Source organism: Mobula hypostoma, chromosome 5 (genome assembly GCF_963921235.1).
Source record: "Mobula hypostoma chromosome 5, sMobHyp1.1, whole genome shotgun sequence".
Lineage (NCBI taxonomy): Eukaryota > Metazoa > Chordata > Chondrichthyes > Myliobatiformes > Myliobatidae > Mobula > Mobula hypostoma.
In genome coordinates, this window is record NC_086101.1 from 138600782 (window position 1) to 138613984 (window position 13203).

Below are 13203 nucleotides of genomic sequence, written 5' to 3' on the forward strand. Positions count from 1 at the left end.
ACCCTTTAAGAAGGGAGGAAGACAAAAAAGGCAGTTATAGGCCAGTTAGCCTAACCTCAGTGGTTGGGAAAGTGTTGAAGTCTATTATTAAGGATGAGTTTTCAGGGTACTTGGAGATGAATGATAAAATGAGCCAAAATCAGCATGGTTTCTGTAAAGGGAAATCTTGCCTGACACATCTGTTAAGAGTTCTTTCAGGAAGTTACAAGCAGGATGGACAAAGGAGAGGCAGTGGATGTCATTTACTTGGATTTTCAGAAGGTGCATTTGATAAGGTGCCACATGAGGCTGCTTGACAAGATAAAATCCAAGGCATTATATGTAAGATACTGGCATGGATAGAGGAATGGTTGACAGGCAGGGGGCAGCGACTGGGAATAAAAGGGGCCTTTTCTGGTTGCCTGCCAGTGACTTGTGGTGTTCCTCAGGGGTCAGTATTGGGACTGCTACTTTTCACACTGATTGTCAATGATTTGGTTAATGGAATTGATGGCTTTGTGGCAAAGTTTGCGGATGATACAAAGATAAGCGAAGGGGTAGGTAGTGCTGAGGAAGCAATGCAATTGCAGCAGGACTTAGACAAATTGGAAGAATGGGCAAAAAAGTAGCAGATGGAATACAGTCTAGGGAAATTTATGATAATGCAGTTTGGTAAAAGGAACAATAGTGCAGACCATTATCTAAATGGGGAGAAGGTTAGAGGTGCAGAAGGACTTCGGAGTTCTTGTGCAAGACTCCCAGAAGGTTAATTTATAGGCTGAGTCTGTGATAAAGAAGGCAAATGCAATGCTGCCATTTATTTCAAGGGGAATAGAACATAAAAGCAAGATAATGCAGAGTCTTTATAAGACACTAGTCAGGCTGCACTTGGAGTATTGTCAACAGTTTTGAGTCCCATAATCTCAGAAAGGACGTGTTGTCACTGGAGAGAGTCCAGAGGAGGCTCACGAGGATGATTCCAGGAATGAAGGGGTTAACATACGAGGAGCGTTTGGCAGCTTTGGGCCTGTACTCACTGGAATTTAGAAGAATGCGTGGGGAACTCATTGAAACCTACCCATGTTGAAAGGACTTGATAGGGTGGATGTGGAGAGGGTGTTTCCTGTGGTGGGAGTATCCAGAACTAGAGGGCACAACCTTTTTATTAAGGGGCAACCTTTTAGAACAGAGGTAAGGAGGAATTTTTTTTTAGCTAACGAGGACTTTTTGGAGAAAAGTATAGGAAGTAGAATTTTTACTTTACAAACAGAGTGGTGTGTGCATGGAACACACTGGAGGTGGTGGAAGAGGGAGATACATTAGGGACATTGAAGAATCTTTTAGACAGGCACACATATGAAAGAAAAATAATGGAGAGTTGTGGGAGGGAAGGGTTAAATTGATTTTGAGTAAGTCAGCACAACATTGTTCATGGAAGTTTCCTGTCCATATCAACAGGGTGTGATACATAGTCATACTTTATTAATCCTGGGGGAAATTGGTTTTTGTTATAGTTGCTCCATAAATAATAAATAGTAATAGAACCATAAATAGTTAAATAGTAGTATCTAAATTATGCCAGTAAATTATGAAATAAGTCGAGGACCAGCCTATTGGCTCAGGATGTCTGACCCTCCAATGGAGGAGTTGTAAAGTTTGATGGCCACAGGCAGGAATGACTTCCTATGACACTCTGTGTTGCATCTCGGTGGAATGAGTCTCTGGCTGAATGTACTCCTGTGCCCATCCAGTACATTATGTAGTGGATGGGAGACATTGACCAAGATGGCATGCAACTTAGACAGCATCCTCTTTTCAGACACCACCGTGAGAGAGCCTAGTTCCATCCCCACAACATCTCTGGCCTTATGAATGAGTTTGTTGATTCTGTTGGTGTCTGCTACCCTCAGCCTGCTGCCCCAGCACACAACAGCAAACATGATAGCACTGGCCACCACAGACTCGTAGAACATCCTCAGCATCGTCCGGCAAATGTTAAAGGACTTCAGTCTCCTCAGGAAATAGAGACGGCTCTGACCCTTCTTGTAGACAGCCTCAGTGTTCTTTGACCAGTCCAGTTTATTGTCAATTCGTATCCCCAGGTATTTGTAATCCTCCACCATGTCCACACTGACCCCCTGGATGGAAACAGGGGTCACCGGTACCTTAGCTCTCCTCAGGTCTACCACCAGCTCCTTAGTCTTTTTCACATTAAGCTGCAGATAATTCTGCTCACACCATGTGACAAAGTTTCCTACCGTAGCCCTGTACTCAGCCTCATCTCCCTTGCCGATGCATCCAACTATGGCAGAGTCATCCTAAAACTTCTGAAGATGACAAGACTCTGTGCAGTAGTTGAAGTCCGAGGTGTAAATGGTGAAGAGAAAGGGAGACAAGACAGTCCCCTGTGGAGCCCCAGTGCTGCTGATCACTCTGTCGGACACACAGTGTTGCAAGCACACGTGTTGTGGTCTGCCAGTCAGGTAATCAAGAATCCATGATATCAGGGAAGCATCCACCTGCATCGCTGTCAGCTTCTCCCCAGCAGAGCAGGGTGAATGGTGTTGAACACACCGGAGAAGTCAAAAAACATGACCCTCACAGTGCTCGCTGGCTACATCTTCAATAGGGTTGCTGAAGATGGCACTGACAACTGGGGACTCCCTGCGTGCAGCTCCGTTAGGAATCATCAAATATTCCCATTTAGGACTACCGCAACTGAAATCCAGTACGGCCATGGGTACTTCCGAAAGCAACATCGTTTTAAAATGCCTTTTTTTTAAAAAAAAAAGGTATCGATTCTGAAAATAAGCAGATCCCGGATAGTAGATTCTGGTCACATGTACAGTTCCCCTTTAAGAAAATGGAACTGGGTACGTCGCGCCAGTCTACAGACATGATTGAAATGCAGAGGCTTTAGACCCGCGCCACCCCCCCCCCCCCATTGCCGACTATCCTGACATTGTACAGTCTCTGGGAAATAAAACTGAAAACCCCAGAGCAAGATTGCAGTACCAGAGGAACACCAAGGACTGCTGTGTCCTTTATTTCATGGAACAAAGACTCATGCTGTCATTTCCAAAGCAGCGCTCCAGCCCGATGGTTTCACCATTTACTATAAAGACAGGTCAATCGAGGCTTTTAAAGGTAGAGGATATGGCACACAAATGTGGTGGTTCTGCCCCAGTTCTGCTCACACGACCTGGAACACCTAGCAGTCAAATGTCATCATTTTTATCTGCTGAGGGGGTTTCCACCATCATCCAGTAGCGGTATACATTTCACCTTGGGCCAACGTCAGGCAGGCACCGGAGGAGCGGAATATTAATCATCAGACACGAAACAGTGCACCCTGATGTCTTTCCTTTTATTGCAGAGGATTTCAACCAAGCCAGCTTGAAGAAGTCTTTGAACAACTACCACCAACATACTGTATCATCTGTGGAACCAGAGGAGGCAACACACTTGACCACTGTTACACCACCATCTAGGATGCTTACCGTGCCATGCCACGCCCTCACTTTGGAAAGTCCAAGTGTCTAGCTGTACTTCTACTGCCAGCATATAGGCAGGGGCTAAAGACTGCAGCACCAGTGGTGAGTACCAAGAAGGTATGGTCAAGGGAAGCAGAGGAGCGCTTGCAGGACTACTTCAAGTTGCTGGACTGGACAATATTCAGGGATTCATCTTTGAGTCTGAATGAATATGCCACAGTTGTCACCAACTTAATCAAGACCTGTGTGGATGAGGGTTTGCCTTCGAGAACATATCGGACATACCCAAACCAAAAACCATGACCAGAGATGACCCAGGAGATTTGTTGTCTGCTGAGAGCTAGATCTTTGGTGTTCAAAAATCAGTGATCCAGAACTATACAAGTCCAAGTATGACCTACGGAAGGCTATTTTAAAAGCAATAAAAAAAACCCAATTCTTATTTAAGTTAATTGAATCTACATCAGCAGGCCATTACTTTCTACAAGGTGAAACCTACCATCATAAATGGCTGTGATGCTTCACTCCCAGCTGAGCTCAACACTTTTTATGCACGCTTTGAAAGGGGGGTTAAAACTACACCTGTACAAATCCCTGTACATCTCGTGACCCAGTGATCGCTGTCTTGAAGGCAGACGTCAGAGCATTTTTCCAAGAAGGTGAACCCTCACAAAGCATCACGTCCTGATGGTGTACCTGGTAGGGCACTGAAAACCTGTGTGAACTGGCAGAAGTATTCAAGGACATATTCAACCTCTCGCTGCAGCAGTTGGAGGTTCCCAACAGCTTTCAAAAGACAATTATATTAGCACCCAAGAGGAGGTTGAGCTTCCATAACGATTATTGCCCAATGGCAATCATGTCTACTGTGATGAAGTGCTTTGCGAGATTGAAGAGTTTGGTCATGGGTAGAATTAACTCCTATCTAAGCAAGGACCCGTGTTCGACATTGGCCCCCTAGGCCTGAGTCGTAGTAGTAGTAAGCAAGGACGTGGACCTGCTGGAATTTGACTATTGCCACAATAAGTCTACAGCATATGCTCCTGGACAACAGTAATACCTACATCAGGCTGCTGCTTATTGATTACAGGTCAGCATTCAACACAATCATACTATCAGTTCTAATCAACAAGCTCCAAAACCTCTGTACCTCCTCTGTAACAGGAACCTGAAGATGCACACTCAATGTGTTAGGAACAGCTTCTTCCCCTCTGTCATCCAATTTCTAAACAGACAATGAACTCATGAACACTACCTCAGTATTCTTCCCCCTCTCACTTTGCACTCTTATTTAACATACTATATAAAAGATATCTTAATATAATTTACAGTTTTTTATATCATGTATTGCAATGTACTGCTGCAAAACAATTTCACAACATATTTCAGAATCCATTTTAATATCACTGGGATATCGGAATTCTGATTCTAATTAAGTTTGAAGAGAAAGGGATGAACAGCAAGTGGGAGGCTTTTAAAAGTGTGATATCAAGAGTCCACAAGAAACACATTTATTAGGGTAAAGGTTAAACATGGCGAGATCAGGGAACCTTGCCAGATGAGGGATATTCAGACTCTGTTCAAGAAAAAAGGAGGCATATATTGGGTTTAGGAGGTCAGAAACAAGTGAATCCCTTGAAGACTATAACAAGATTAAGATTACTATTAACAGGAAAACCAGTAAAGGCAAAGCGGGTGTGAAATGGATCTGGCAGGTAGAGTTAAGAGCTTCTGCAGGTTCTCAAGAGGTTCTATAACTATATTAAGAATAAAAGAGCAGATAAAGAGGGAGGAGGTCCCATTAGAGATTATCATCAAGGCCCTATGTCTTCAGCCACAGGAGAATGCTCAGAACTCTCCTCAGTGTTAACAGGGGAGAAAAACACGATTGTTCAAGGTAAGGAAAACAAATGGTGATGTTTTGGAGGATATTCACATTACAAGGAGGAAGTATTTGTAGCCGTATAGTGCATTAAGATGGATAAATCCCCAGGCCCTGGCCAAAGTACATCCTTGGACTTTAAGGCTAAAGAAGATACTGCAGTAAGTGCTTGCTTCAGTGTCAGCCGCCAGGGATATTACTGAAGAATGGAATGTGGCTTAGGTTGTTCCATTGTTTAAGAAGGGCAGCAAGGACAAGTCAGAGAACTACAGGCCAGTCTGCCTGACGTCTGTAGTAGGGAAGGGCTGGAGGAAATTGAGGGCTTTAAATTTAACAACAATTGAATCAACAGACCCTGATAAGGAGAAATCAGCATGGTTTTGTGCGTGGGAAGTTGTATTTGACAAACCACTGACAGTGTCCTTTGAAGGGGTAACCAATAGGTGAGGGTAAGGCAGTGGTTGTTTTCTGTTTGGACTTTTGCGAAGTCTTTATTAAGGTTAGGATGGAAGGTTAAGTTCTATAAATCCAGGCAGAGATAGTTACAAGGATGAAAAATTGTCTTGTAAGTAGGAAGCAGAGGATGGTGATTTAAGATTGTTTCTTGGAATGCAGGCTGGTAACTAGCAGAATGCCACAAGGGTCAGTGTTAGGACACCTGTTATATACAAATTATTTGGATGTGAATGCACAAGTCTTCTTCAATAAGTTTGCAGATGACACAAAATTAGGAACTTTTGTTGATAGTTAAGATGATCATAAATTACACAGATTAATCAGTTAGTAAAGTGGGCTGACAAGTGGCAAATGGATTTCAATACAGATAAAACTTGAGGTGATGCATTTGGAAAAGTCAAAACAGTGCAGGGCTTCAACTATGAATGGTAGGGCACTAGGGAATGGAACGGAACAGAGGGACCTTAAACTACAAATACATAATTTATTGAAAGCAGCGTCATGCAGGGTACTGATGATAGGAGCTGGGACATCATATTGCAGTTGTAAAAGTGGATGGTGAGGACTAACTCAGGGTACTGTCCAGTTTTTGCCACCCTATTATAAGACAGATGGGGGTTAAGTGGCAAAAGAGGAGGAAGAGATTTGAGGATATTGCTAGGACTAGAGTGCCCAAGTTGTAGGGGGAGGTTAATGATGCTAGGTCTTTCTTCCTTAGAATGTAGCAGATTGAGGGAGACCTTAGAGAAGGTTTTTCAAAATTATGAAAGGCATTGATAAGGTGTCTTTTACCTAGGTAAGGGAATCCAAAGCTAGAGGGCATAGAGTTAGAATGAGAGGGGAAAGTTTTTAAAAAGGGACCCGAGGGGCAGTTTTTATATTCAACTAGAGGGTGGTGATTAAATGAAATGAGCTACCAGAAGAAGTGGTTGAGGCAGGTACTTAGATTGGTACATGCAGAGGCAGCACGTACATGGGCCAAATGCAAGGAATTGGGAATAGCTGTGCAGATGGCATGGTTGCCATGGAATCAGTCAGCCTAAGGGACTGTATCCATGCTGGCTGTGACTTACCTCTTTGCTCTTTGATGAAGCTTTTGACAACCTGCCTAAACATTGTCTGCACGGCTTGATGTTAAAATTTGTTTAACCATCACTGTTACGCATTTCCTAGAGGTCCTTCTTTTGTTATGTTAAGGACCCACACAATTGGAGAGGATTTTTTTAACATAGATTTTAAAGTTTTATTAGAAAGACTCTTTTAACTTACCATTTCCGAGGCTGACTAAGTGGCTTATACTTGCCATATTTTATTTTCCATTCCAACACTTCCTTACATCGTATGCATACACCTGTATGTACGATAGCATTCAGCCTCTGGGAAAGAGAAAACATTATGTGTTAATGTTACAGCAATTACAGTGATAGCTTCAGAATCACAAGGTAGTAACTATTAGGGTTTCAATAAGATAAATCTCTCTACCTTAAAGACAAGGGAGGAAAATGTTAACTGTTGAGAGATATTTAAAACGGTGAACTGTTCAACAACATATCTGAAGGAAATACATTTGTATTTAGGTGAGAGGCATAAATACAATTTGGTGAATACTTCAAAGACACAAAGAAAAGCTGGTGGGGTGGGCAAATGAAACTTAATTATAGCTTCGTAGGGAGAAGTACAAATATTAACTGCAGGATGCAAATGTTAAGGAACTACAGGGTGCTCTCTAGTGCAGTTGAACAGCAGAATATGTTGAGAAAATTACAGTGAGGATACAATTGAGACAGAAGAGGAGCTGCAGGTGCTGGAAGAATTAAGCAGGGCAAACAGCAGATATGGAGGGAAATGAAATGGACAGTCAACACTTCAGTCAAGATCTTTCATTAGGACTGGAAAGAAAGTGGGAAGGTTACCAGTATAAGGTAGGGGGAGAAGTGATGGAGCAAGAGCAGCTCTACTGTTGATCCATAAGAAGTGGGTCAAATGGATACAGGTACAGGATACAAATCGGTCCGAAGCATCTTTAAGCGCGGTATTTAATTAATTTAATTTCATTTCTCAGTTCTTTCTTCATATACCTGTAAACCTCTCCATCCAAAACAACTAAACCCAATACCGCTACCTTCTCAATGTGGGTATTTACTTCTCACGGATTCATCTATCATAAACACAAGCAGCTGGTTACCGAGGCCTTTGAAAACACTTTCCTCATTTGTTTTGGCAGAAATCTCAGAATTCTAATTGTTGTAGTATTTAAAAATAATAAATGTTAACCTGGAATAGATCAACTTTACAAAACCAGACATCGATTCAATCGCGGTGATTACTTACCTTCGTCTAAGCAACATACATCAAAGTTGCTGGTGAACACAGCAGGCCAGGCAGCATCTATAGGAAGAGGCGCAGTCGACGTTTCAGGCCGAGACCCTTCGTCAGGAAGGGTCTCGGCCTGAAACGTCGACTGCGCCTCTTCCTATAGATGCTGCCTGGCCTGCTGCGTTCACCAGCAACTTTGATGTATGTTGCTTGAATTTCCAGCATCTGCAGAATTCCTGTTGTTTGCGTTTAAACTTACCTTCGTCTTATTACTTTTGTCATACTTGTCATTTTTAAACACAGTGACATTTTGGTGCTTTTGCGCTCGCTTCCTTGCAACATTTCCCCGTTCACAGCTCATAATACCTGAATCTTTAATACAAATATATTTACCAAACCACATGCACAACCAACAGCCGCAATAACCCGGAAGTTGACGAACAGAAATCACATGGCAACCCGAAAATGAAGCGATCTTTGCCCCGATTGGCCGTTCTCATAGACGTCCGACAGGCTGACAAGGACGTCAATCATCGAAATACATCCAACCAAAGCAAAAGTAGGCGTTCGCTGGCTGACCCCGTTACCTTTCACATGAAGCTTACTGAGTTTGTGCAAACCACCTTCTCCGTTGTGTTGCTTACCAGATACATCTAAAGCGCTCCCCAGAGGAGGGTAATTCTTATTAAAAGAAACTTTTTTAAAACGTATTCATAACAAATAAATTAAAAGTCTATCCTTTCTGTTCAAGGTGCACTCCACCCCTAGATGTCCAATTTCAAGTGAGACTGAACACCAAAGGCTTCATTTCCAAGATCAGCCAGGCACAGCGCAGATGAATTGCTGAAAGGGGATGGTGGGGGGGGGGGGCGCAGGTAGTTGACCCAATAAAAGTCCACTTCCTGGATTTCTGAAAGGCATCTTGGCCAGGCCTAGATCCAGACATAAAATAAACAGCAGGAAAAACTCAAAAGGTCAAGCAGCATTTTTGCAGACAAAGGAATGTCGATGTTTCAACCCTTGACCCTGCATCTGGATTGAGAGTGGAGAGGGAAGATAACCTGTACATGGAGGTGAGAGGGAAAGATGGGACTGTTAGGTGACAAACTGGAATCAGATGTGGGGGGAGAAATGATGGGCAGATGGAGTTAGGTAGGGGAGAAGGAGAGGGAGAACGTGGGTATGGAGGGTGTGTATTTAATATGTCAGAAATATTTGAGTAATATTGTTTGATTCAGCATTCTTTGTTGTTTACGTAATGCGGGTTATATGTAAAATTACGTAAATGGCATATGTTATCACGCTGCCTTGTGATACGTGCGCTCCTTGCTTAAAGTCAAAACTAAGTTAGACGCGCATTTTGGACGTCTGCCGGACGATGCTGAGGATGCTCTACGAGTCTGTGGTGGCCAGTGCTGTCATGTTTGCCGTTGTGTGCTGGGGCAGCAGGCTGAGAGTAGCAGACACCAACAGAATCAACAAACTCATTCGTAAGGCCAGTGATGTTGTGGGGATGGAACTGGACTCTCACGGTGGTGTCTGAAAAGAGGATGCTGTCTAAGTTGCATGCCATCTTGGACAATGTCTCCCATCCACTACATAATGTACTGGGTGGGCACAGGAGTACATTCAGCCAGAGACTCATTCCACCGAGATGCAACACAGAGCGTCATAGGAAGTCATTCCTGCCTGTGGCCATCAAACTTTACAACTCCTCCCTTGGAGGGTCAGACACCCTGAGCCGATAGGCTGGTCCTGGACTTATTTCATAATTTACATATTACTATTTAACTATTTATGGTTCTATTACTATTTATTATTTATAGTGCAACTGTAACGAAAACCAGTTTCCCCCGGGATCAATAAAGTATGACTATGACTATGGCTATGTCTTAATTGGTTTAATACTTTGGAGTTATGAAACATAACAGTGGCAATGAGGTATTTTTAAAAAAATGTACCCAAGACGATTACCTGTTGAAGCTAGCAAGATGTTCAACTTAAAATAAAGTGTAGCGAAGCAGTCAAGTTTAAAAGTAAAATCGCAGGACTTTTTTTTTCTTCGGAGCAACATGTTTTCTTCACAAAAAGATGTTCGAGTTTTTAAAAAGGCAGGATAATTCACAGGTTAATAAACTGTGAGTACCAGGTGATAATAATCATAAAAAAACAGAAATGCTGGCTACATTGGAAATATTGACACATTTGATCCACAAACTTAGCTGGATTTTGCATAATGAGCAAATTGAGCAGTACTTTGAAGCAAATAAAATAGCCAATGAGAAACAAGTGAATTGGATTTAAAGATATATTGTTTGCTTTGAAGTTTAAGTGCTGCAACCAAACCAGCAGAAATTAGCTTTGCTGGTATTGTGAAAGTAGTGCAGAAATATTTAGAACTTAAACCATTGCAGAACGTTTTAGATTTCATACGTGGAATCGAAAGGAAGAATAATCCATTTCAGTGTACATGATTGAATTGAAGAGATTGTCTGAGTATTGTGAGTGCAGTGATGGGCTTAATGATACACTGAGAGATTGTTTAGTTTGTGGAATCTTACAAGAAAATATTCAAAAATGGCTCCTAACTGAAGCACAACTTACATGTAAAAGAGCAGTTGAAATAACTGTATCAATGGAAACTGCAGACAGAGAAGCAATTAACTTGTTGTCAAGAATGAAAGTGAGCGTGAACAAAATTGTAACGTCTAAACAGAAGCAGGACTGACTGAACAAATGGTGTTACTATTGTGGCAGGGATCAATGCAGAGTTAAAAGTGAGACTTGCAGAAAATGCAATAAATTAGGACACACTCAAGGAGTGTATTAGGCAGATGAAAACAAATGGACTACATAGGGAAGAGAAAAAGATAAAAAGTCAAGTTGCAGTTTCAAAAATGCACTAATCTGCATGCTATTTATGAAAAATCTGATAATGATGAGAATGGCACTGGGCTGGGTAGCCTTGAGATTTATAAAGTGATAACTAACAATAGACAATTGATATGGCTTATATCAGAAATGAACTGGAAGTTAATTCAAATGGATTTGGACACTTGCTCATTTATTTCAGTCATTCCACAAAATGAGTTTGAGAGACATTTCAAAGATACTAAACTGAAAGTAGGAACTTCTACTGGAGAAAAGATAATTCCTGTGGGGACGTGAGTGGTTGAGATAACTACAACTTGATTAGAAATGCATCTGCCACTTGCATGCCACATCCCCTACAATAGTGTCAACTGAAAGTGAAGTAAGAAAGGTACTGAATGATGCCACAGCTGTCTCCATGCTGTACACCATGAACCATTGCCTGAAGGACAATGCTGCTCAAAGGAATCGTGAAAGTGATGAACGCAGAGGTCCAATTACTACAGGTTTTGTAGACAACATTTCTGAGAAAGTTTCTGATGTGTTAATCAGGCAGTAACTTGCGATATGTGGCTTGGTTTTTATGCTTTTGTGAGTATAAAGTACCAGAATCTACTTGTGTGCATTAAGATTATTGCATGAACTTCAAGTAGGAGACAAAAAGCTGCTTGAAAAGGTAGATCACAAACAAGAGAAAATCTGAAGAGCTGGAAATCCAAGTAACACACACACACACACACACACACACACACAATGCTAGAGGAACTCAGCAGGCCAGGCAGCATCTATGGAAAAGAGTACTGTCAATATTTCAAGCTGAGACCCTTCAGCAGGATTGGAGAAAAAAGATGAGAATTCAGAGTAAAAGGGTGGGGAGGGGAGGGAGAAACATGAGGTGATAGGTGAAACCTGGGGGTGGGGGAGGGGTGGAGTAAAGAGCTGGGAAGTAAAAGTAGATTGGTGAAAGAGCTATAGGGCTGGAGAAGGGGGAATCTAATAGGAGATGACAGAAGGCCATGGAGGAAAGAAAAAAGAAGAGGGGCACCAGAGCGAGGCGATGGGCAGGCAAAGAGGTAAGGTGAGAGGGAAATGGGAATGGAGAATTGAGAAGGGAGGGGTATTAGCAGAAGTTTGAGAAATCAACATTCATGCCATTAGGATGGAGGCTACCCAAACAGAATATAAGTTGTTGCTCCCCCAACCAGAGTGTGGCCTCATCGCAGCAGTAGAGGAGGCCATAGATGGATATGTCGGAATGGGAATGGGAAGTGGAATTAAAATGGGTGGCCACTGGGAGATCGCTCTTTTTCTGGCAGATGGAGTGTGGGTACTCGCGAAGCAGTCTCCCAATCTACGTCAGGTGTCACCAATATACAAGAGGCAACATCGGGAGCACCAGAAACAATATCTGGCCCCAAAAGACTCAGGTGAAGTGTTGACTCAGCTGGAAGTTTGGGGACCTGAATCGTAGTGAGGGAGATGGTGTAGGGGCAGCTGTAGCACTTGTTTTGCTTACAAAGATAAGTGCCAGGAGGGAGATCAGTGGGGAGGGACTAATGGACATGGAAGTCACGTAGGGAGTGATTGCTGAGGAAAGCAGGAAGTGGGGTGGGAGTGGGGGGAGGATGGGGTGAGAGCAGATGTGCATGAAATGGAAGAGATGTGGTTGAGGGCAGCGTAGATAGTGGAGGAAGGGAAGCAACTTTCTTTTAAGAAGGAGGACATCTCCTTTGTTCCGGAATGAATAGCGTCAACTGAGAGCAGATGTGGTGCAGGTGGAGGGATTGAGAGACAGGAGGGCACTTTTACAAGAAACAGGTGGGAAGAGGTATAGTCCAGGTAGCTGTGAGGGTCAGTGGGTTTATAATAGACATCAGTGGATAAGCTGTCTCCAGAGATATAGACAGGGATCGAGAAAGGGGAGGGAGGTCAGAATCAGGTTTATTATCACTGGCATGTGACGTGAAATTTGTAACTTAGTACCAGCAGTTCGATGCAATACATAATATAGAATAATAATAATAATAAAGTCTTATTCAGTATACTTTATACAGTATACGTATATTGAATAGATTAAAAACTGTGCAAAAAACAGAAATACTATATATCAAAAAAAAGTGAGGTAGTGTTCAAGGGTTCAATGTCCATTTAGGAATCGGATGGCAGAGGGGAAGAAGCTGTTCCTGAATCGCTGAGTGTGTGCCC

At 42.5% G+C, this 13203-nt stretch overlaps 1 protein-coding gene across 1 annotated transcript in view; it reads right to left on the bottom strand.

The window, feature by feature from the left end:
* Positions 1-8546, bottom strand: part of c5h9orf85 (chromosome 5 C9orf85 homolog) — a 28203-nt gene extending 19657 nt beyond the window's left edge. Inside the window, exons 1-2 of the mRNA XM_063047657.1 lie at positions 8387-8546; positions 7081-7187 (exon numbers count right to left, since the gene is read on the bottom strand). Of these exons, the coding sequence (XP_062903727.1) occupies positions 7081-7187; positions 8387-8530 (251 nt within the window). The 5' untranslated portion in view covers positions 8531-8546. The remainder of the gene's footprint in view (positions 1-7080; positions 7188-8386) is intronic.
* Between the last annotated feature and the right edge of the window lie 4657 nt (positions 8547-13203).